This window comes from Schistocerca gregaria, chromosome 3, assembly GCF_023897955.1.
Source record: "Schistocerca gregaria isolate iqSchGreg1 chromosome 3, iqSchGreg1.2, whole genome shotgun sequence".
NCBI lineage: Eukaryota > Metazoa > Arthropoda > Insecta > Orthoptera > Acrididae > Schistocerca > Schistocerca gregaria.
This window is the reverse complement of record NC_064922.1, coordinates 947,644,508-947,670,144: the sequence shown is the minus strand read 5'-3', so window position 1 is coordinate 947,670,144 and position 25,637 is coordinate 947,644,508. Positions and strand designations below refer to the sequence as shown.

The 25,637-nt window shown below is 39.4% G+C and overlaps 1 protein-coding gene across 1 annotated transcript in view; it reads left to right on the top strand.

Annotated features, from left to right (window-relative positions):
• Positions 1-21,749, top strand: part of LOC126355879 (protein virilizer) — a 97,933-nt gene extending 76,184 nt beyond the window's left edge. The window contains exons 10-19 of the mRNA XM_050006379.1: positions 314-2,589; positions 2,690-3,080; positions 5,455-5,944; positions 7,537-7,906; positions 8,003-8,105; positions 11,111-11,268; positions 11,445-11,628; positions 11,739-11,926; positions 12,041-12,146; positions 20,268-21,749. Coding sequence (XP_049862336.1) covers positions 314-2,589; positions 2,690-3,080; positions 5,455-5,944; positions 7,537-7,906; positions 8,003-8,105; positions 11,111-11,268; positions 11,445-11,628; positions 11,739-11,926; positions 12,041-12,146; positions 20,268-20,770 — 4,769 coding nt within the window. The 3' untranslated portion in view covers positions 20,771-21,749. The remainder of the gene's footprint in view (positions 1-313; positions 2,590-2,689; positions 3,081-5,454; positions 5,945-7,536; positions 7,907-8,002; positions 8,106-11,110; positions 11,269-11,444; positions 11,629-11,738; positions 11,927-12,040; positions 12,147-20,267) is intronic.
• Positions 21,750-25,637: the final 3,888 nt, after the last annotated feature.

Below are 25,637 nucleotides of genomic sequence, written 5' to 3'. Positions count from 1 at the left end.
TCATGCATCTGCAAGCTACAGCCAGTAGTTCGCTGCCACCTCAATTTTGACAACAGTTGTAAGACGTGCAATAACGTAGTTTCTTTGTCCAGTGTTCCTGTTGTTCCTTTCTCCTTCCTACATCTGTCCTGCACGTCTCACTAATGTGCTTCATGGATAAGGCTACAGAGAGCTGCGTTCAGCTCCCCTTGCTTCAGTTTTGTGTGATTTGTAACAGCTGTGCCCATCTTGATGTTTATTCTCTCTTAGTAACCTAAAAATATTTACTGGAATATATCTGATTATTTGTGTTTTCTTTTCCTTTTTTTTGCAGATGTCATTAATGTACTTCTCAGCTGGGTACGTGTTGGACTGGATTTCAATCTTGCACTAAGCCAACCACAACCGGGGTACAAAGTGCGTCACATAAAGGCAGCTGTAAGACTTGTCGAAGCAATGTGTCATTGTGGGGATACTGTTGTCACACGGCTTGTAAATGAAGAAAACATACAGTCCCGGCTCCTAGATTTATATCACAAGGACCACATGGCACTTTCCATCAAATTAATGATCCTCCGTGCATTAGATGCAAGTCTGTGTTGTCAACAGTCTGTTGAATGCTTCCTAGGAGAAGGAGTGAAGAAATTCAAGTACAAAGAATTTCAAAATAATTTTAAGTTTAAAGAAGAGGATGGAAAGAACTGTTACAAAAATAGCTATCGGACTCTCATTAGAATGTTGCAGGGAAACAGGTTAGCGAGAGTGAAATTTGCAATTAGTAGTCTTGTTAGAAAATTACATGTATATGAAATACTGGAAAAACTGCATGACAGTGTAAGGCTGATTTTGGAGACAAGTCGTACAAACAGTGCAAATGTGAATCACAGTAATGAAACAAGTGATGTGAAATCCAAAGATGAAGCAACTGTTGCAAACGGTTGTAGTCCAGCAGAAGTTTCCGTGACTGAAGTGTCAGAACAGGAGTTGGACATTGTTGTCAGCTGCTTGGAAGAGATACTTCACATCTATCGTGATGCTCCTCTTACTATTTCTCAGCCAAAACGCTTTATGCCAGTATGTTCACAATTTGAGATATCAGCTTGCCCTTATGACCCATATCCGGCACTTTATGCTTTTTTCCGCTGTCATCACTTTCTGGAGACACTGCTTGTGCTGTTGTCATGTCCAGTAACAGCAGGTTACTCACCTATTAATGGTTGTGTGCAAGAGATACTGGCGGCATTGCTGGAAACTCTTGAAGGCATGCAGTTTCTATCAGCTAATCCAGAAGTAACAGTGGCATTACTCAGAATACTTTTAGTGCAGCCATCTGCTATCTCTCCAGGTGCACCTGAAGACAGTTTAGATGAAACTACTACATTAGCAGCCCCTGCACAGCAGTTAGGGCTATTTATGGCATACTGTTTGCAAGCTTTGCAGTATATTGATTCTTTGTTTGATGCAGCTGCTAGTTGTAATGGGCAACCAGACCCAGATCAGACTGATGTCTTGGAAAATCTCCACGGACTCTTCAGTTTGACATTTTCCGCATGCGGCAGACATTCAGTAGTACACGTACTGTCCAGAGGAAATGCCATAACACCTTTATTACAGTTTTTTGCTCAGAGTTTTGACCAGGTTCAGAATCAACCTATGCTGGGGCAACAGATGTATCCAATAAACAATGCAAAACTGAAGACATCACCTGGTAGATGCTATGCTGCAGATCTTATAGTTCTGGTTGTGAGATGTTCAGATTATGTTCCATTCTTACAGAAATTTGGTAAAGACACTTTCGAAATTGCGTTAAAGGAGGAGCATAACCCGTCATCGAGACTGTTTGAAATTATTCCTTGGTTAAAGCCAATCAAAATTCCATCATTGTTTGTGTATGATGACATCACTGCTCTCAGTGAAATTGTTAAACAAAATATTGATAGTGTAACAATGTTGCCAGGAGAACTGATAACAGCCTTGAGAATACTAAAATTCCTGGGGATACCTCCAAGGGAGAAAGATATGTCCTCTATGCGTGGAGCTGTTGACTGCGAAGACTACGTTGAACTGAAATATAAATATGTCATTCTTCAGCTCTTTTCCCTTGACGGTGTCTCCAACATGGTAACTATTTTGCAAAAATTATGTGAGTTCTACGAGCAACCTTCTTTACACGCAATAAATTTTATTGGCCAGCAAGGTGTAACCTTGGTCTCATTAGTACTGCCAACTGTCCAGTTACTGCGACGGATGCTTACGTATGTCATCCATTGTCGAAATACCGATTTCAAGGATCTAACAGCAGTGTCAGTGCTGCTCCAGACATATGCTTTGATGCATGCATATCCAGCATCTGCTCTTGGTTTCATGGATTCACAGTGCGTTTGCAGAGAAATAATTGAAACATTACTGGCTTACACACAGCCTGTTTCTTCAGACCCACACTCAGAAACTGAGGCTCTCAACAAAAGTCTTTGGACTATGATGCTAACTGAAGTTGTAAAGTATGTGATGACAAGTCCATATACGTTTATTCCTGGTTTGCTGATTCTGTCTGAATTGCTCCCGCTGCCTCTGCCAATTCAAACAAGGTCACCCTTGTTAGAGGATGAGGTGAGATTATTATTCATAAATTTGTTTTGAAATTACTGCTACAGCTTTCCAGATTAATGTGCCATTGAAAGGAACCTAACGTGTGATATTATATCTCCAGGTGATAAGAGCAGTAAATGGTCGAAAATTGTGGAGTGCTCATCTGCATCCTCTAGGCAGCAACCTACACGAAGTGATTGCAACTATAAGTGGCAGCAGCTTTCAGCCTCTTCTCCAACTACTTAGAAGAGTGTGTGTACAGCTGGCGGATTTGGCGGCTCCCTCAGCTCTTGTTGTAAGTCGTGCTATTCTGGACACAGTGCTAGCAGAACTGCAGTCCACACAGCAGCTGCCGCCATCCTCGGCTGTAACCACATCCGCCACAGTGTCGGCCACTGCTACTGCTACCATTGCCACCACTACAATGACAACACCTGCTCCTGTGACAGCTACTACTACCACTACTGCTAATACCATTGTTTCATCTGCTTCCTCTACTGCAGTTGTTCAAGGTAAAGATCTCTAAGTCACAAATGAGATAAAAATTATGGAAGATGTAACATAAAATTTTCCTGTTTGTTGTTCAATTTCAAACAAAATTTTAATGTCTTGGAACTCAATAGAATTGTGTTATTTTTATATTACTGCCTTGTAATCACCTGCATGATTGTATCCTATGTCATTGGAATTGGTGCTGTTGTAGACAGGTTTTCTGCATTAGAAAAGAGTGAATCTTCATCAAGAAATTACCACAAGTGTAAAATTACAGAAAATCAAGCTTAAAGAGAGCTTTATTGACAGGTGTTCTTCCTGCTTATTGTTTGTGAATGGAACAATACAGGCAATCGGTGATAACTGTACATTGTATGCAATACACCTTTGCCGATAAGAATCCGTACAGTTGGATTGGGGAGGAACAAACTTCATAATGGTGGGGAGTCCATTGTCAGAGGATAATATGGAGTAAGGGAGATGCTGGTTAGCCAATAAAAACTCAACCAATATAAAAGTGTGTCGTTGTTCACGCACTATTGGTCCTGACTATGAAGAACTATCTTTGTATGTAGGCTCTTGAAGACTGCAATGTTGAGGGGAACAGTAACAGTACTTGTCCCCACTGGTTGCCAACCAACAGGTAATTGATATGGCCACACGTTAACAGGGATTTGGACTGCTCAGAGTAAGAATACATTTTCATTTCAAGCGACACATTATCCTACACATATTCTACACAATATAGCCACTGCCACTTGCTGTCAAATGGTATTTAGACTACAGATTTTTATGTAGATGTGGACTGTGGCTCATCAAATGACATTACAACCTGTAGGTTAATTATTATATGTCTTTTCTATCTGTTTTGTTATCAGTTCTCATCACAATCTTATATTTTAGCAAATTTGTTCTTTGGCAATGTTTCATCTCTTACAGTTAGGCTTAAAATATAATTTGCACTGTGGTCAATTTCCCTTAGTGATCATGTACTTTTCTAGCTCTGTCTCCTAAAATGATGGAAGTCCAGCAAAAATGAAGTTGTAAAATAGGCAATAAATAGCCTGTTCCATCTTCACAGGGTTTATGCCCACCATTTCCTTTTTCAACGTATACCTCTCCTTTCTTTCAGACTGTTGTTAAAGACTGTCTTAAGTAGTATCTCTTCTCATTCTAATCACACATTGTGTTCAGTTATTTCATTGTTAATTAGTGCCTTCAATTTATTGGTTATTTACCTTGAAAATCCATAATTTTAATCTATTATAATGAGTAAATAGTCTTCACGAGTTTGCTGCCAGATCACATTGTGCAAATTCCACAATATGATCCAGTGGCAAACCGGTGAAGACTATTTACAACTTATCTGCTGGGAAAGCTTTAAGAGTCACATAGTGTAATGAAGTTTTAAAATTTTATTCTGCACATACTTAGTTTTGCCTAAATACTGCTAGCGAGCTGTCATAGTCACTTCATTTAAAGTCTTGATTCACTGTTATGTGGTCCCTCTGGTTTATTGCTGGTGGACTCACACTGCCCACCAATACAGGATCCCATTTGTGTACAGAAGTAACTGAAAGTGTATCAAGTGTTGTGGGACTTTTAAGCAATAATTACGCAGCTATTATTTTCCTCAATCTGTGTCCAAACTGGACTAGTTTGTAATGATCACTCCATTTACTGATCATTAAACTCATTTTTATCTGTTTATGGTTTTGTTACACATGAAAGATTTGTAATTAAATGTGTGTAATATGGTTACAGGAAGGACAAAGCTCTTTTTACATTTTTTCTGAAATGGTGAACAGTAAATACAATATGTGAGGAGCTGGCACATCTATCAGTTATTGCTCATGCGTGCTGACCACTGACGTATCACACTATCTGGTGTACAGCTATTTCCAGTTGATAAAGTGTGTGGAGGTAGTCAGGGAAGGTGAACAGAGAACCACTGATTGTGTAGTTGGGGGCTGAATGCAAAAGCCCTTATGTTCACTTTTTCTCAATATCTCCTAATTTGTTATATCCTTACTTTTCTCTACTCTAAATGTAAGTCTTAGCTTCTTTCTGAACACCTTTCCTTGCTCCACAAAGTTTCTTGGAAAAATCCATTACTAGCTATTCTGAAATCTTTACTATTCCCTGCAAACTCCCGTTTGACTGTTTCTTTTGCCCTGCTACACATTACACACCTCTGAGAAATTAGCAATTACTTGAAGTTGAATGCTTTCATAACATTGTATCTCCTAATAGCTATCCCTTTTACAAAACTGTAGTAATATATTCCCAAGGTCATTAAGTATTTTCTTAAATTTAATTTGCTAATCTGTTCTGTCACTTTGAAGTATTCATTGTCGGTCATTATTTAGCTATATAAATTTGTCTACATTTAAGGTGGAGCCGCTTCGGTGACCTCTGCAGTGACTTCAACGGAGTTACCATGTTCTGGCCATGCAGCAAGATTGTTGAACTTCTTGGCATGCCTCATGACCCATGCCTCAGTTAAGGCTGCCATTCTACATTTAATGGTTTCTGGAGGGCGGTATGCAGCACTTCTGCCGCAGCTCTGTGCAGTCTTATGCTACCCGTCTGACTCAGCTACTCATATACAGGCACAGGAATGTGTTGTCTCTGTATTGCAATCTCTGTGTGATACAGAGATTGCACTAGCTCCAATTCCAGGACAGGGGCATTCCACAGCTACTGTTACACATGAAACATATCTTGCTAATGTACTACCTCCCCGTGAGCTGCTGTCTGCTGTGTGTTTGGCACTGTTAGAACATGTGGCTAATGTGGAACACAGTTTTGCTACAATGCTTCCAGCTGTTCGGACCTTCCTCATGCTCACAGAACACGACTATGGTTTTGCTCTTCTAAAGAGGTAATGATTTTATTATGTATGTATACAGTGCTGGGAAAAATGCAACACCCGCAGACAGTCATATAATTGACTAGTGAGGTGATAATATAGTTCATCATTAGAGGAGTATATGACAATAAATTCAGGCCACCTGAAACACACATCACAGTAGAGGGTTCCCAAATACTTGCATCAGTATACAGTGTACCCTCCTCTGGTGACAAAGCAGGCATGTATTCTCCCATGCAAACAACCATAAAGGTACCAAATGGCAACCTGTGATAGTGTGTCCCAAGGATCTTGTGCCTTTTGTTGCAATTTGGCAAGGTTTCTTACAGGCCTTGGAGAACGAATGAGTTCCCACGTCATGTCCCACACGTATTCAGTTGGCTGGCCTGGGCAGTTGTATACCATGAAAAGCACATTGCATCACAGCAATTGTATGTCGATGTCTATTATCCTACTGAAAAAGCACATCACCTTCCTGTTGAAGAGCTGGCAGTAAACATGGGGGTGATAATGTGTGCAATGTAGTGGGCACTGATTACTTTTCCCTGCAGGAACACCAAATGTGACTGTGAGTTGTAACTGATGACCCCTCACACCGTGAACCTGGGATGAGACCTGTCCTCTGTGGGCGAATGCGCTCAGTAATAGGCAGCTCACGAGGACTGCTCCATCATATGTATGTTCATCACACACATAAAGACAGAACCTTCTCTCATCACTGAGGACAACAGAACATCGTTCCACTCTGTAGTCAACTCTGTCACAACACCAGAATAGCCATGCTTTGTAGTGTTATCATGTCTGTGGTAGTCTGCCCAGAGCCACACGTGATTGTAATGCTGCTGCAAAGCAGTTTTTTTCCCTGTGGTCTGTGATGACACACAAGGTGTAACACATGCCCAGATTTCTCCATGGAAGATGTTCAGTGGGCAGCTGCTACTCACACAATGCATCGATCTTTACATGCCTCTGAATCATATGGAGGTCCAGAAGCTGGTCTGCAGGTGCAGCGATGTTCCACAGACCACTATTGAAAGCAGCAACAGATCACTAATATATTGTGTCCAACATGTGCATCGATCTGTTGATACAGCCATCCAACTTCCCTCAGGCCCACAATGTGGCCCCTTTCAAATGGCTGAAGCTGTTCAGTAGCCGTATGTTGGGGCACGGTTGTACCCTAGAACGAATGTTGCACACATTATTCACCTCAAAACTCAGCAAAGTTACCAACAGAGGGTGCAGATACAAGCCTCCTGAGCACCACCTCATAATCGATGGTCATGGATATTGCATCAGTAACACTACAGTCCCTCAGTATGCATATATTATACTCTGATGCCACTGAACGCATTCCTTGATGAGAGTGTTGCATTTTTTTCCGGCAGTGTATATCCTTATTGTTTTAAACAAATCTGTTATTTGTCTGTGAAAAATAACACGTGTCAGCATGGAAGATTGTGTTTTTATAGCACTAATATCATGGCTCGGTTTTTATCAGACACTTCTCATAAATATATATAAGTATAGATGATAAAAAAAAATCTTACAATAGTCTATGTGTGAACCTGTGTTTCTAATGTAATTTTCTTTACTTTGCTTAGCTGTATGGAGAAAAAGACAGATGTATTGCGAAACCTGTTCCACAAATTCTGTACTGGCTTCAGCAAAGATAGCTCAGACTGTTTATCAACTCTGTCTACTAGTTTGGAATTTCTAAGAATATGTATTTCTTTGGATGAAGAAGAGCCAGGTCTTGGTTTGCCACCAAGAAGCTTTGTTATGACAGTACCAGAACTGGCAAGAGTTCTAGGGTGGAAAAAGATAGATAAAGATGAAGCAGAGAAGCAATGTGCTTCTGACAATGTTGAGAAGAGTGTGGGTGCTGAATTGCCAGTAGATGCTACAGAGAAAATGCTGAACACCGTGGACATGAAAAAGCATCCTCTATATTGCCTTGAGAAGCTACTTCGGGTATGTAACACAGTTATCTAGTTTTTCTAAGAAATGGAGATTTAATTGAAATGTTTCATTTAATTGATTTTTTTTTTTTTTTTTTTTTTGCCATAGGACTGCAGCACAGAAGAGGATGCACTTGAAAGCCTACACGAAAATGTTTCTAGCCTCATCCATTTATTAGAAGATGAAGGAAGTAAACCAGTTGAAAACAAAGGTAATATACAATTGTTGTATTTAAAAAGTGTTGAAAACTATACCAGTAGATGTTGCTTCATGTATACTTGAAAAATTGTGCTGTAGCTCCTGTGTACTTTTGTTTTCTTTAATTCATTCACACACCATGTTCCATAAATCACATCACGAAAGAGAGCCTTCAGGGAAATGGAATACTTCAAACTGGCTGTTTCTCTCATAAAATATACTGGGACACATTACCAAGAAGTGCTAATCTACTCACACTGATGAGTATGGGGATTACTCCCAAGTTACTGCGTCTAACTAAATGAGGAGTAAATCGGTTACTTTGGAAAATGGCCTTGTCCTTCTCTTATATGACTCACGTGTTATATTTATCTGACACTTCAAGAAAGCATTTTCTTTACCCAGACCATATCGGCTGCATATACGTTGACAATGTGCAGTTTGACTAAATTCAAATGTTAAAGTCATGCAGAATTTACATCTGTGAAACTTAATATTCTGATAAATTTTAGATGTAGCTAATGAGGTATCCCTTTAACCTTGTCTTAAAAAATCTGGAGATTTTCAGTTCCGTACTTGGAGATTGGAAACCTGTTATAAATTTTAGCACAAAATATAAAAATCAATTCTGAATGCTAGACAGATATCCATAATCTACATGGAAATTACTTTTACTTCTAATATTGTGGTTGTGACTTGCAGAATTCATCGTAAATTCATTTTTGTTTTAAAACACAAATACCATTAGCCAATATACTGGGTGCTTCACCAAAATTTGGATAAATTTAACAGTTTATTTAAACAACACGCTATTATCAAAATAACAAATGTAACAAAAAATTCTTTTATTTGGTATATGGGGAAACTCTGTAGAACACAAGTGATTCATTGTTTCAGTCTGTACATTTAGTAATGGCCCCCGACATTGATCTGAAACACTCGCTTACCCGACCTAACATCTGAGTCATATTGACCAATGCTGCCCGAGTAGTGACCCTTAATGACATTATCTCGATATGTTGAGATTGTTGGAGACCCTTTCACTTATGCTTCATTTAGTAACCAAGTAACGAAACCGATCCAAGTAACACAAATGTGAATTTATTTATAAGCCTCGGAACAATAACAGAAATAAGCCTCTTATGACCCAGTACATTATGAGATGTAGAACAACTGTTGTGAACAGTACAACTGGGTGACAATCAAGGGTCAGTCAGCACTGCTCCGTGCATATATATGTGCAAGTTGCTGGAAGATGGTGTGGCAGAAAACGACACCTCGGGCAGACCTCCAACATGTGGCTTCCAGCGACCCGCATTGATACCATTCAAACACACACACACACACACACACACACACACACACACACACACACACACGTGCTAGTTGTAGGATACAGTGCTGAATATCTAGTAATCCATGGGATTTAAATCAGGGACTTTGAGAGACCAAAATTCCTTCGACCAAAATGTATCAGATTTATCCAAATCAAGTTTAGTAGGATTCTTTGCATTATTGGTTCATTTACTCTCGTTTTCTCTAAGAAACCCTACATATTTTAATGAATTGTAGTGATGTCAGTGTGTAAAAAAGCAGATGGATCTCCCCCCTTCCTCCTGTGGAATGGTATGTATCGCAATGAAATCCATGGATATATGGATCTAAGCCCTTAGGTGGAGTTGCCAGTAATTTTTTGGTACTCAATGAAAGTTCAGTAATTAGTCACAATTCTGAGTAATCCTGTTCTGCAAACTTTTTGATATTACATGCAACAATCCATAATTTTATTAAATTGTGATTTTTCATATTTTCACTTTCACTGATATGTCTGTCTGCTCATTTGTCACTGATGTCTTCTTGGGAACATTTTGACTCAATTTTTGCAATTTACGACGTCATAGCCCATTCTGTGCATCATTTGGTAATTAACTTTATCATCATTGTTATACTGCATTAAAAAATATAATCACTAAATTAACTTCTAGATCTATTGGATTCTTTTATTTACACATTCAGTGCTGTGTTATGTGGTAGGGAACAACAATAAATTTATGACTGTGGGTGTCATTTGTCAGATAATCCCTTTGAAGATGCTGAGCTGGTGTAATCTAATTAGTGTCACCAGATGTTCTTCGTAGCTAGTCATCTCTTATTTTAAAATGTATCTTGGAAATTCACTATGATAGTGGCTGTATATTTAAAGCCTCACTGTGGCAAATGTGGTAAAATTGAGTATACTGTGGTTATGCTAAGTTACAGCATGCACTTGTTTTATGCAGAATTATGCCTCTTTTGTACATAATCTGAGAAATTTTGTCTGTAAGTTGTTTGACTGTCTTTCTCTACTCCACTACTTCAGCACAGTACAGGAAATGTCACTGAAATTTGCAGTTTTGCACAAAGAAAATCAGTTCAGTGCTGTTTTTTCGTAGCCCTGTAGAATTCGTTACATTTAGGAACCCGACACAATTCATTAGCATGTAAAAAAAAGAGTGAGAGAACAGTCTAGAATTTTACAGAAATACAGTTCATTTTATGTAATGTTAGCTGCTTGTGGTCTAGGGGTTAGCATCACTGCCTTTCGATCATGGGGTCCCACATTTGATTCCTGGCTGGGAGAGAGATTTTCTTCGCTCAGGAACTGGGGGTTCGTGTTGCCCGAATTATTTCATCTTATCTTCAGCAATGTGCAAGGTGGTCAAGTGTTGTCAAATGGAAAGACTTGCACCATGCAGTCATGCAGTGCCAGATGAAGTGTCTCAGCCAATTATGCCATACATCTACATCTACATACATTCTCCGCAACCCACCATATGGTGTACGGTGGAGGGTACCTTCTACTAGTTATTTCCTACGACCATTTCATTTCAGTTTCATATAATCTGGTGTTGCTTATGTTTATTTTATAAGGACTATATTATCCATGAAAAAGTTTAGAGTTGTAATGTTATTTGTCTTTTTATTCTATAAATATTCTCCTTCACATAATAGTATTTTGCACTTAAACTTCTGTTTCAGATTTTACAGAACCACTCATTCCAGCTCCAGAATCATTGCTGTCTCAGTTTGCTGCTCGATCCGTTTATGTTGTTGGGGAAGTAGATGATGAAAGGCTGAATTCCACTTACTGGCTTGCACCACCACCTGTGGATGATGCTGATCAAGACATGGAACAGGTTGGTGCCATTATAGCTCACATTTCACTATGTCATTGTTTTTTGATTTATGGATAGAGAGGAATTTCTGTTTTTATGTAAACTGCAATTGTTAGATCTCTGCACACAATCTTTTTCTGTTTTCTATGTGTTTCATCAAGATTTTCAACATGACACCATGTTCGAATTTATTATAGGTTACCTGTGATCTTATGGAAATTACAAGGCAGTATCTACCAGACTTTCATTTGCCTATGGAGACAGAGCGTTTGTATCGCATAAAAGATCTGGCCGCAGATGATGAAGCTGAACAAATGAAGAAGAGAGGTGAAGAGATGAACAAATATTTGTCACCAGAAAACAAAAACAAACGACCATTCAGTGAGTGTCTTTACAGTTCTAGTTTTAGACTGTATTATTATTATTGTTATTGTGGGTAGCTCATTTTGATGTAACTGGTGGAGTATAAACCTAACATTTCTGTTTCCTAGTTGCACCCATGCGTGGTCGTGGGTTTGGGAGGTCTGTAGCCCCACAAAGAGGTGACTTGTTTCGTTCAAGACCTCCAAATACTTCCAGGCCACCTTCCCTTCATGTTGACGATTTTGTAGCACTTGAAATCTCAGGGCAGCAGCCCACTGGTCCTACAGGCTATAATAAAATATCTATGCGTACAAAGGTAAATAGAAATTGCAAATATTTTCTGTATTCAGAATATTATGTTGTATAATGTGATGCTTGTTCAAACAATATTTTCCCCAAACTGATGATTTATGAAAGTTGTTTCTTGCAGGACATGATTTCGACAAGACCAAGGGGCCGGGGAAGAGCATTCGCTTCAGACAGAGGACGCTTTTTCGGTTCAGCTGCTCAATATAATCGTAGGGAAAATGGACGTGGTATGTGTGACACTTTCAATTTCCTCCTTAACCACACAACTTTGCACACTTTTCTTTTCATCTTTATTGGCTAGTGCTCTTCAGAGCAAGAAATTTATGAACTATTTTTATCTAATCAAGTTAGGACTTGACAGTGTATGAAGCCTGTAAACAATATAAACATAAGTATTCTGTTAGTTTTACAGTGCTTCATTTGTCAGTTAAGACTGTCACACAACACATTCATATTGTTTAATGATGCAACATAATACTAATGTCTGTGTGTGATGAGAATTTGGCTTGCATAGTAAGTATTTGAGTTATTTAGCAATGAATAAAAACTCACAGATTATATTAGCGTAGTGTTTGCTATATTACCAAAGTTTAAAATTATTCAAACTCTAACAGGGCATAATGTTTCAGAAAATTGTAACGTTTCTTATTTGCACTATTGATATATATTCTCATATTTCTTATTGTGGTTTAATTACAGTACATGCAGTGTTGCTGAAAAGTAGCCGTTCTGTTTAAAATAAAACATAACATTGTTAACATAATGACAAGGAAAGCAGAAGAACCATGATTGTGCAATACCTATTGTAATTAGTCATTGCATAGTTGAATTGGCATCCCTTTGTAAATAACTAATTATTGCTTTCAGTTCTCCTTTCTATGTGCCGAACCATTAATTTCTTAAAAACATACACTGAGGAGGTTGCTGAATATCCCGTTTGGGTGTATCTCTCTCTCTCTCTCTCTCTCTCTCTCTCTCTCTCTCTCTCTCTCTCTCTCTCTCTCACACACACACACACACACACACACACACACACGCACACACACACAGTGTTTACTCACCAAAATAAAAACTTAAAATTATTGAAGAAGTGGAGAACAATGGAAATTCTGCAGCAGGAAGAAAGTAAGATATGAGTGAGGGTTGTATTCATGACTGGAAAAACCACAAAATGCATCTTCAAGAACCAAATGGTAGTCACAGGCATTTTGCAGCCAAAAAGCAAAGCATCTGGACCTCAAAAACAGCTCTGCAATTATGTAAATGAGAAGCGACAATATGGACTTGCAGTGGCTAGTGAAATGGGCTAACTCAAAGCAACTAGGCATCACCGGTTTCAAATCTGGCTGGGGCTGGCTACCACGATTTTTCAATACAGATGGATTACTCTTCCAGAGGAAAATACCATCACGCAATGACATCCAGGCACTCATGACGTAAAAATAGTAAAGTTTCACTACTATGTGATAAATTTGCACCGCGGACTTTTCTGTATACCACTCAACAACACCGTGAACAGGAAAAGGGAATCCATTGTCATGATATGAACTGGCAGTGAAGAGCAGCAAAGGTGTGCAATGATGATGTGTGTAAGTGGTGATGGACACAAACTACCCGTATGTGCTATTTAAAAAGAAAACTATTCTGAAAATATCAGTGAGAGGTATATTGGTAGAAGGACCCTTGTGATTGACTGGGTGACTCATGTTTGGCAATGTCACCCTGGAGCAGTACTGAATTTACAAAACATGTTGGTACTGGGCAGCTTCCGTGGATATACAACTGAGAAAGTGCGCCACAAGTTACAGAAAGGGAAAACTGACTTGGCCGTTATCCCTCAAGGCCTTAACCCTTTAACTGCTGTGGACGTGTTAACGTGCATGCCTTTGTACCTGTCCCAGTGTGGTTTGAACGTGTTTACGTGTGCCACCAGTCCTTCTATCTGGTGCTCTGAACGTGTCTACAGTTCTACCAGGTAGAAGGCATGGTGGCGTGCATAAACATATTCGGAGCACACAGGTACAGGTACAAAGGTGCACGCGTTAACACGTCCAGAGCAGTTAAAGGGTTAACATCCGTCCTCAACCACTAGATGTGTATATAAAATGGCCATCCAAAGCTGCACTTAAAACAGCAGTATATGCAATGGATGACCAATGAAAACCACGAGTTCACAACAAGTGGAAAAATAAAGCAACCAGATTTGTCCTAGATCTCTGAGTGGGTGCAATGTGAATGGGACTACATTCCACCATCACTGCTGGAAAAATCCTTCAAAATATGAAATGTCACTAACTTAGTGGACAGAACAGAGGAGAACACTGTATGGGAACATGATGATAAAAACAATGATTCTCCCATGTAAAATGTAAATTTTCACTGCCAGAATTGTCACAATTAATAAAATATTCCAAGCTACTACGCTGCAATCGAAGGGATTTCACTTTAAAACCCGACGTTTTGTCCCCATCTGTGGAGGACATTTTCAAGAGGGATCTTAGCTTTGTTGAATATCCGATTTCCACCCTGGCTCACTGCTGTCTACAGCAAAATTCCGCTTCTGCAAGCCCACATGCAGTGTTAAGGCCGTCACATGCGCAGTTGGCCGATTGTGCTCACGTATTCAGAATGTGTGACGTTGCGCCACTGCGCATGTACTCGTAGAAATGGAATTTTGCTGTAGTCAATAGTGAGCCAGGGTGGAAATCAGACATTCGACAGAGCTATGATCCCCCTTCAAAATGTCCTCTGCAGATGGGGACAACACGTTAACATATTGGGTTTTAAAGTGAAATGCCTTCGACCGCAGCATAATAACCTCCGAATATGTTATTAATTGTAATGATTCTCCCACTATTAGTGGTGAAGAAAGTAATGATGAATATAATCGTTTTAGTGGAATATTTTTTTGTAAGTAATGATGATGATGAGTAAAACACAAATTTAAAGTTAACCTTCCCCCCCCCCCCCCCCCCGCCCCCCCCCTCCCCCCCGCTCTTAAAATTGGGTGCACAGATTATTCAACGGCATGGATTATTTGCATGTATATGGTAAATAACATTCAGAGCTCATAGATTACTTTTTCAAATCATATCTACATTGCATGCTTCACTTTTCATTAACTGATTTATGCAGAGACTGCAAGTAGAATGGAAAGTAACAAGCGCAAGTATGTGCTGCCAGATGCAGAATTATATATCCATCTAAACCATGTATCTTTTCACAAAATATGTATGTGATAGAGAGAGAGAGAAAAGTAATGTGTCTGAATTTTTCACGTGAAACCTAAACTTCTTTAGAAAACAAATGTTATTGACATTCTACATCTTTATTCTTCATATCTTCATATTTATTTCTCAACACAGTCACCCTCGTGATGAATGCGTTTCTTCCATCAAGACCAGTTTGTTGATATGTCTCTGTAGAATGTTTGACTTTGTTGATGGAGCCACAACCACACATTTGCTTGCACTGCTTCATCACTATCAAAGTGACGTCCTTGAAAGTGTTCTTTTTAAGTTTTGGAAACAGATGAAAATTGCATGGTGCCAGGCCGGGACTATATGTAGGAAGGTCCGTGACAGCGAACCCAAGTCATCGGATTGTTGCAGATGTTGCAGCACACGTGTGTTGTCATGTTCAAGGAGGGGGTGCTCCATGTGTGGGTGGAGTCTTCAAAATTCATGCTTTCAGTTTTCTGAGTGTCTTGAAGTACCTTGCAGAGTGTATGGTGATACCTTTATGCTTGAATTCCAAATGCACCACACCTCTTAAACATCTCAGAACACTGTGAGTATGACTTCACCTGCTGATGGTGTGGTCTTGAACTATTTTGGCGTCAGTGATGCACTGCGACAGAACTCCATTGACACTCTCTTGTTTTTGCGGTTGAAATGGTGAATCCAGCATTCATAACCTGTCAGTGTTATTAAGGAACCCATGACCCTCATGCTCAAAACGCAAAATAAATTGTTGACAGATGAGCAATCTCCTCTATTTCAAGTCAGGTGTGAGCATTCAAGATGCCCACTGTACCCACAGTTTTCTGTACTGCAGAGCTGCAATGATGGCTTGTATATGGTCTCATGATATGCCAACATAACATAACACAACACAACACCTCTGACTCAGAATGTAGTTTTTATATTATTTTAGTTTTCGTTCCATAGATCCGTGTTGAGGAGATCCTCGTGGATGTGGAACATGTCACCTTTTTTTTTATTTTTTATTTTTTTAAGCTGAAATAACAGTACCAATAGTATAAATATATACAACACATCATTTGTTTCTATTAAAAAATTTGTCAATGGAGTAGAAGGAGTTGGCCACTAGTAAGTCTTTCAGGCTCCTTTTAAACTGATCTCTATTTGTAACTAAATTTTTTATGTTTGCTGGCAAATTATTGAAGATGAGTGTTCCTGAGTAGTGGACCCCTTTTTGAACTAAAGTAAGTGCTTTTAAGTCCTTGTGCAGATCATTTTTGTTCCTGGTATTGTATGTATTAACTGAGCTGTTTGTTGGAAAAAGAGATATATTATTTAGGACAAATTTCATTAAGGAGTAAATATACTGAGAGGCAGTAGTTAGTATACCCAGTTCTTTGAAGAGGTTTCTACAGGACGTCCGTGAGTTTACTCCACAAATAATACGTATTACACGCTTTTGGACTCTGAAAACTTTTGTTTCACTTGAAGAGTTACTCCAAAATATTATACCATATGACATTATGGAATGAAAGTAGGCAAAGTATGCAAGCTTTTTCACTTTTATGTTGCCTATGTCTGCTAACACTCGAATTGCAAATACAGATTTGTTAAGGCGTTTCTGCAGTTCTGTGGTGTGCTCCTCTCAACTGAATTTATTATCAAGTTGTAATCCCAGGAATTTAAGACTGTCAACCTCTTCTATCTGCTCTTCTTCGTACTTTATGCATATGCTGTTTCTGCTCAGATCACAATTTGCCACATTTTGTGGAAGCGCATGTGAAGTGAACCAGTGAAAGAAAATTGCATGAAAAACTGTCTTGAAACAGTCCACTGAATAGATGCTGATTGAAACGCCAACCAGACATGAAACAGGACGAAAAAATTTTGCAGATGACATGCTGTCAGAAAATGATGAAAAAAAAGCACAAATACTGGTGTAAAATAATGCAGTTCATTTAGTGATGTAATTTTAAGAAATAAAATTTGATGCACAGAAGATGACACATAGGTGTCAAAACATTTCTGGGTAAATACGAAAATAAATTAATTGTGTTTGCATAAGCCTGATTTTCAAAACAACCCAGTTTTAAATCGGAAGCATGGAAGAACATCAAGATGAACTTCAAACCTTAGTAAAATGAGTACGATATGCCAAACTTACACAAGGGCTGTGTCTGTGTTATTTGATGATTTTTCTCTGATGAGTTCATTACTTTTCAGCACGCCCTTCTACAGTCTGTTGACATGCAGGTAGAGTTATATCAGTGAAGTTGATGGGGTGTTGTACTGGCACTTCATTAGTAGGTGTGGAGAAAAGGATTTCAGATAGCGTACATACCCAAATGCTGTCTTAAAATTTTTGACAACTGTGTAACAAATGTTGCATTATACCACAAGAAGTGCCTTCATACATTTCATGCTTATGAACACCACTTTCAGCTGAGCTTATGAATAAATTGTGTTTGTAGTTTACTGTTGACCTGATATGGTTGGTCTTGGTTGCATTGGAATCTAAATAGGTGATAGGAGGAAAATATACAGTGTGTTTCAAAAAGATTACCTGGTTTTGGGAGGAAATAAGTATGAAACATGGGACATGCTGGCAAGAAAATTGGCTTTGTGTGAATGAGCATGGCCTAACGTTTCATAAAATCGCCTTTACATGTCAATCAGCATGTCTTCCCAGTATGCAGTCAGACAAAAGTCCACTCAACAGAAGGTGTCCAGTGCACTTTTCATTGGTTTCAAAATGTGCGGAAACAGAAAGTCTCTGAGAAAATGATAACTGTATGAATAACAATAAAAAACTGGAATTGGGTGTAAGAGAAAGTGACTTATTAGCTTGGTCAGCCATTACAAGAAGTTGGAGTTGAAAATAATATGATAAAAACTTAAGGTTGAACTGTTGTAATGGAAATACATGGTAGGTTAACTGTTTTCTGTTACGTGTTGCTGTGATCCATGCACCATGTGGTATAAGTAAGTGGTTGCCTTTCCCTTATTTTACAAATCAACATTTCTAATGTTTTAATTTGCATCTTTATAGCTGTTATATTACTTTGTGACATCATAGGGAAAGACTTACATCAGTTGTCTTGAAATTATTTTGAACATGGGCCACAGTTTTTTCCAATAGTACCTCCCAGTTTTTGAAACTATATCTTCCAATTTTTGGTTTTTGAAAATTGGCAGATATCTGTGTCATATTGTCCGTCCTTTCTTCTCGCCAATGTTTTGTACATTTTAATTTCCTCACTCATTGTCTGGTGTACCTCCTCATTTCTTATCAGTCTGCCTAATTTTTAACGGCTTTCTATAGCACCACATATCGAATGCTTCGATTCTCTTCATTTTTCATTTTCCCACAGCTCATTACTCATTTCTGCCATGTTTTATATTGGTAGACTTCTTTCTGCCATGAAGAGATGTCATTGAACTTGTAAGAAGAAGGGAGGAGGAAATTATTCAAGAATAAATGTTTTAAAAATGCTTAAGAGTCTTGTCAGCATTAATTGATGCTACAAAATTGTTTTATTGTGCCCCCTCAGATCATGCTAATTGTGGGAAAAAGTGCACAATTATTTTTGCTGCAACGTTATTGTGCTCAAAAATTTTGGTGGCTTGGAATGACCAGAAAACCTATGAATGATAAAAACATACCTATACCTGTGCCCAGAATGCACAAATCTTTTGTCACCAGCCATTGATTGTCTAAGAGATATTGCCAGTAAAACAGCAAGTGACTATAGCAGTTAACTACATAGCTATGCAGTATATATGGTTGTTGCCAACCAGTTTGATTTTGCTAATTCACTAGATATATCGGTATTTATTTTTGTTACCATTTAATTCAAACAAAATATACTTCTTTTCATTTAAATAAAGGAAACAAATAACTTCCTGGTCAGTCCAGTACTACTACTTTCCTTTCATTCCACACAGAACTGCTTCATTCATCAAGCGAATAGTATAATGACAACCTAATCATGCCTTTAACATGGTAGAGTGATTACATGGAAGGAAACTGAATGTGAGAGCTGAAAGCAAACAGCCAAAGCCTGAGATTCCAGACGCAGTATTGAACTGTTCAAATAAGCTAGAATCAGTTTTGCAAAATTGATTTTTGGTAAACCAGATTTGGGAGCTTATGTAAATGTAGACTTTTAATTTTATGGTATGTAAGGGGGGAGAGAAATATGGGTAAATGGGTGCAGTATGGGTGACGCTAATGAGTCGTCAGAATATGAGGGTTGCTACTTACCATATAGCAGAGATGCTAAGTTTTCGGACAACAAGGCTTTTGTTGAAGATACACAACACACACACGCCCCCCCCCCCCCCCCCCCACACACACACTCACACACACACACACACACACACACACACACACACACACACACACACACACACACACGACTGCAGCCTCTGGCAGCAGTTACACTCGTTTGATCACATCACTGTGACTGAGAGTGGGTCCTCAGCTGCCACAGGCTGCAGTCATTGTGTGAGGTGTGTGTGTGTGTGTGTGAGAGAGAGAGAGAGAGAGAGAGAGAGAGAGAGAGAGAGAGAGAGTGTTGTATATCTTCGACAAAAGCTTTGTTATTCGAAAACTTATATTCTGACAGTCTTTTTTATTGCACCTATCTGCGACTCAGCATCTCTATATGGTGAGTAGCAATTTTCCTTTTCATAATATTGGTACATTCCATCCTGGATTTTCCATTGTTCGATTCATCTTATTATGAAGCTGATTAAAGAGGTTTCTGCGTGACTGATTTCAGATAAGAATTATATCATGTGCTTTTGTACTCTGAAAATTGTATCTGTGCTTTTTTCCAGCAGTTACACTTATAATTTTTTCTCTCCTATCATTTGATCACATCACTGTGCACGCTGAAAAGCATTTGGTGTTTCTTGGAGTTGCCCAACAGTGACTTTTACCATTTTGTTTTGTGTACTTGGGGTATTATCAATTATGTTGGTAAATTTTTGTAGTAATGTCTTGGTATGGAGTAGGCTTTGAAATAGTCCAGTCTTACATGACTTTTCATTTATATTTGTCAATGACTTCCTGGGATTGGATAGTAAATATGTGGTAAAATATTGTGTTTTCAGAATAAATTAATTTCTGTTTCTGTTCAGGTGCATCAAGGAATGTTAATCAAATGCCACCAAGACTTGGGAACAATCGAGACGCTGTTTCACCTGTTTGGCCACAACTTGGAAATGAGGTGACAAATGCAAACAATCAACAAGTCCAGACAACTAGAACGTTTCGTAGTCCTGAGCTACGAGATGTGCGCATGTTACCTCGTTCTGAAGAGAAGTTCTCTGGCGTGACGGGTGTTGGTGGAAACAGATTTGGTGGTGGTAGTGGCAGTGGTAGTGGGGGGTGGCGGTGGCAGCAGTGGTGGTGGTGGTGGCGGAGGAGGTGGTGGAGGAGGGGGGGGGAGGAGGAGGAGGAGGAGGAGGAGGTGGTGGAGGGGGAGGTCGAGGTGGTCGCTCTGGGAACTGGACCGTCAAAGACAATAGTAGAGAACGGTTTGGAGGTCAGACTGTTAGAGGAGGCGGCCGTAGAGATCTTGGGAGACATGCACGATCATTTACGAGGTGAAGTACTGTTGTATGGTTTGTATGTATATTAGTATTATTCAAGAAGTATCGTGAATTTATCAGGCGTGATGCTGATGTGAGAGGCCACATTAACATTTTCCAACAGTAAGGGAGGATTATTTTAGTGAGAATTAATCGGGCTTTGTGTGTAAGTGCTTGGAGGATTTTATGTTGATAAAGTTCAACTTGCACCAAACTATGTGAAGCAGGACTGTCTGATATATATATATATATTGATGCATGAAAGATTTTGAGATTTGTCATGAATGATCTACTGTGAATAGAAATGTTAATTTATTTAATGATTGCATAAATATCCATAAAGAAGAGTGTAAGTAATTTTTCATTCATTCCATGTTAACGTCAATTTACAAATACTGTGGTGTTTAAAAATAAATGATAATGCATCTGTGTATAATTAATGTAATATGGTGTGCTTTCCTAAAAATGTTGAAGGCTTTTGTTGTTTCAATGTGATTGAAAACAGTATATTCAATATACAAGATAGCCTCATTTTTTTTTAATACGAAAAGTTATTTTTGTTGACCTTTTTGAGTAAAATATTTTCTTACTAGTCTCACTGCATATGTGCAAGTATATCTTCCCTTCTACTTTCTATAGGTGATCCGCATTGATCCTTTGTGATTTTTGTTCTGTTGATCAAATTTTGTACTAATGATTTAAATCTTAACTACATTGTACAACATTCAGTCCACAGAAAGACGATGCATAATTTCTGCATTTCAGTGTTTTCAATCAATAACTGTCATTTTGTAATGAAAGTAGTTATAATTAAATGTGCAATCTTAACTGCAGATAACAGCTGTTATGTATATTAATGTTAAAACCAGTATGAAATGAAATAATCACTGAATTTATGACACAGGTATTTTTTAAAATTGTTGAGTTCATAAGGAAGAAAGTATTGTACTTTGTGTAATACTTGTCGGACCAGATGCATCGTGTTGCACCAGTTGAATTACAGATGAAATAAAGCTGTATTTTCAAACAGTGTTGTGTTAAAGAATTTTGTTATTAAAAAGACTATACTGAAAATCTGTGGCATTTTTGAACCATTATAACCTCAAGTCTTTCATTCAAGTAAGACTAGAGACCCTGAATGGACTGAAGTTAATAGGTTTGTTCTGAACTCGTACCTTTGACTTATTCAGAGTGAGAATATACTTTACTAAAATTTCAGTATTCTCTTTAGACTGAAGCCTGCACAGCTGACTAGATACTACAGTCAGATTTAATTATTGTTGTTGTTATTCTGGATTTTACAATTAATTTACATTTTCTGGTAACCCAAAATTATACATAAAACTTGATTCCTGGTGGTTCCCATTCCATGATTTGTCATGGCAGTCTCTCCTCTGACAGCCTTTTTGTATATCCATAACATATGAGTTGTTTTTGTTCCACAAAACCAGTAATCGAACTTGTGACATCCACTTGCTTCTTGATGATGTCATTTCTATCCCTTATACACCGGGATATCCCTGCAATCTCCAAAAGTCCATCACAGTTGCCATCAGTCTTTTCGTTAATTGAGATTTTATTGTCCATACTTTTATCCATATGTCATAACGCTTTTAGTAGTTGTTATGAAGAATTTTCTTTTTTGAGCTGTTGATCCCATAAAATATGAATGTTACAATAGTGAGTTTTTCAATGTTCATTCTTGTATTAATTTCCTTATGTGTGATAATATTCTTCTCGGGTATGCAGCCGGATCATAACGTCTTCATGACACAATATTTCCGCGGTCCAACTGGCCGCCATCTTCAGGTGAGAGTGCTGGTGCACGATCTCGCCGGAACTGACTTCCCAGCGCAAGCGGCGGCCCCTATATAGGCCGCAGAAGACCCACAACGCGTGCACGAGAAGGTGCCGTAACTGCCCTCTAGCGCAGTAGACATTCCCCGCCGTCAGTGATGAAAACAGGCGAAATCGAGATACCGCAGTCAAAAATTAAAAAATAAAAATAAATAAAAATTTTATTCTGACGATAGAACCACAGACCGTTGTTTTTTAATGTCGGATAACACTGGGTCCCAAGTCTTACTTAAAAGAAAACCCTTGTCTCTATTAATAAGATTGTCAGATAATCGAGTCTCTATGGATTCTTTTAAAATACAGTCCCAATAGCGAGATGCAGGGGCAACCATTTGTGTCTCGTCATATAGTATTCTGTGTCCCTCGGTGAGACAGTGTTCCGCCACTGCAGACTTCTCAGGTCGAATCAGCCTTGTATGCCGCTGATGCTCAACACATCGCTCCTGAATGGTCCGGATTGTCTGACCAATATAAGTCTTTCCACAGTGGCAACGGATCTTGTACACACCGGGCTTCCTCAAACCCAAGTCATCCTTAACAGAGCCAAGGAGCGCTCTAATCTTGGCTGGCGGATGAAAAATACTTTTGATGTGATATCTTTTCAGAATCCTTCCTATCTTCGAGGAAATGCTCCCAGCAAAAGGCAGAAAAGCTACCGATTTGCATGTATCTTCTGGTGGTTCAGGCGAAGGTCCAAACTGGAAAGCACGATGGATCTGTTTATCTGTATAGCCATTCTGCTTGAACACAATCTTAAGATGGTCCAATTCTTGTGTCAAGCTTTCTCCATCCAAAATGGCATAAGCTCTTCTCGCCAACGTCCGCAGGACCCCCGTACGCTGGAACGATGGATGACAGCTAGAAGCATGTAAGTAACGGTCCGTGTGCGTAGGCTTTCAATAAACGCTGTGTCCCATCATCCTTTCTGTACACCAGAACAGCCAGAAACGGAAGCTTTCCATCATTTTCCACCTCCATGGTAAATTTGATGCTAGGATGCAGGGAATTGACATGATCTAGGAGGCAGTCAGAGCTTCTCTCCCATGAGGCCACACCATAAACGTATCGTCAATGTACCTCCAAAAACAGGTTGGTTTTAAGGACGCCGTCTTCAGCTCCATGTCCTCAAAATCTTCCATAAAAAGATTGGCGACTGTTGGGGACAAAGGGCTCCCCATAGCCACTCCGTCAGTCTGTTCAAAATATTTGTCATTGAATAAAAAGTACGTCGATGTTAACACGTGGTGACAAAGCCTGGTTGTTTCCTCATCCAGTTTCTCACCAATTGATTGCAAGGATTCTTCCAGAGGAACCCGGGTAAAAAGCAACACGACATCAAAGCTCACAAGCAAATCCCAGAGACTTAGAGACAAGGACTTCAATCTCTGAATAAACACCATAGAATTGGAAATGTGATGTTCGCATTTACCGGCGTGAGGGCCAAGAACAGATGCTAAATACTTGGCTAGATTGTAGGTAGGAGCACCCAAATTACTCACGATCGGATGGAGCGGAACCCCTTTCTTATGAATCTTGGGTAGACTGTATAATCTCGGTGGCTTGGCAGCACCAGGACAAAGTTTTTTGAGAACGTCGTCAGGTAAAGAACTCTTCTTCAACAGTGAAAGCGTCTTCCATTTTATCCGTTCAGTTGTGTCGTCCTGCAATGTTCTGTATGCTGAGTCTTCAAGTAAGAGATCCATCTTTCCCGGATAGTCATCATGTGACAGAAGAACAGTTGTGTTGCCTTTGTCCGCTGGTAGAACTATGAGATCTTCGTCTTCTCTAATGGACCGGATGGCTGCCCTTTCGAGAGAGGAGATGTTACTCCGTGGAGGCGGCGCCCGCCGCAATGTATGTGAGACCTCTTGCCTAATCTCTTCAGCTTGATCCTGCGAAAAGCTGGACACTGCTTGTTCGACTGCGCAGAGGAATTCGATGATAGGCACATTCCTCGGTGTAGGGGCAAAATTCAGGCCTTTCTCCAACACTGACAGCGTGGCGTCATCCAATTCTTTACTCGTGAGGTTAATCACTGTCCGTCGACAGGTGTCGTCATGAGATATCATGGGTTGTGAACAAAGCCGTTGAAACTTTGAAGACTGTGTCTTGACGGCGCTCCTATGCGTCCAATCTGATAGGGCCCAAGAAGAACTATCCACCCATTCCCAAGATGCATCCGACAGCAGCGACGATAACTCCAAGTGCAAGAAAAATAAATCTTTGGATATGAGATCCAGTTGTCTTTGAGTGAAGCGAATGCGCTCCTTGACTAAGGCGAAACTGGCACGCTTCTTGATGTTGTTGGCCGTTTTCGTATCAATAAAATGCACAAATCTAGCAAACTTAGGTATTACTCTTCCATCACGGCATTTCAGCAAAAAGGCGAGGGCACTCAGCAACTTGTCTTTTTTCTTACGAAGTTTATCAAACTTCTTCACAAGTTCCACCATCTCCTCCCCGTAGAGGTTTCTGATGTGACTACGAAGGCTTTCCCGGCGTAATAATTGATAATATTCTTCTCGGGTATGCAGCCGGATCATAACGTCTTCATGACACAATATTTCCGCAGTCCAACTGGCCGCCATCTTCAGGTGAGAGTGCTGGTGCACGATCTCGCTGGAACTTATGTGATTTTTACTCCTAGATATTTGTACTCTTCGTGAGATGAGATTGCTCCCAATCCTTCTTCCAGTGTAAAATCGTGATGTTTTCCTTCTACATACAAACATATACATATCCAGCAATCAGTGGCCCTACAGAACATCTCTGCTTCTACGAATTTCCTCCATTCCTTTCTGTTTTGTACTTGGTTCTTCCAGGTGTCTTCAATCACCAGGGCTGCCACGCCCTTTGCCAGGTCGTCCATCCAGCTCTGCATAGGTCATCCTATGGAGTGTCTGGTGTTTGGTTTCCCCTCAAGTGCCATGGTAATAAGAGGAACAAATGAAGATTTATTCCTGTTGTTACCCTGAAGGCTCTATTTTTATGCTCTTTTAATATCCTAGTGATATATTCATTCTCTTTATCACCTTATGCCAAAATTGCGTGGTCCACCAA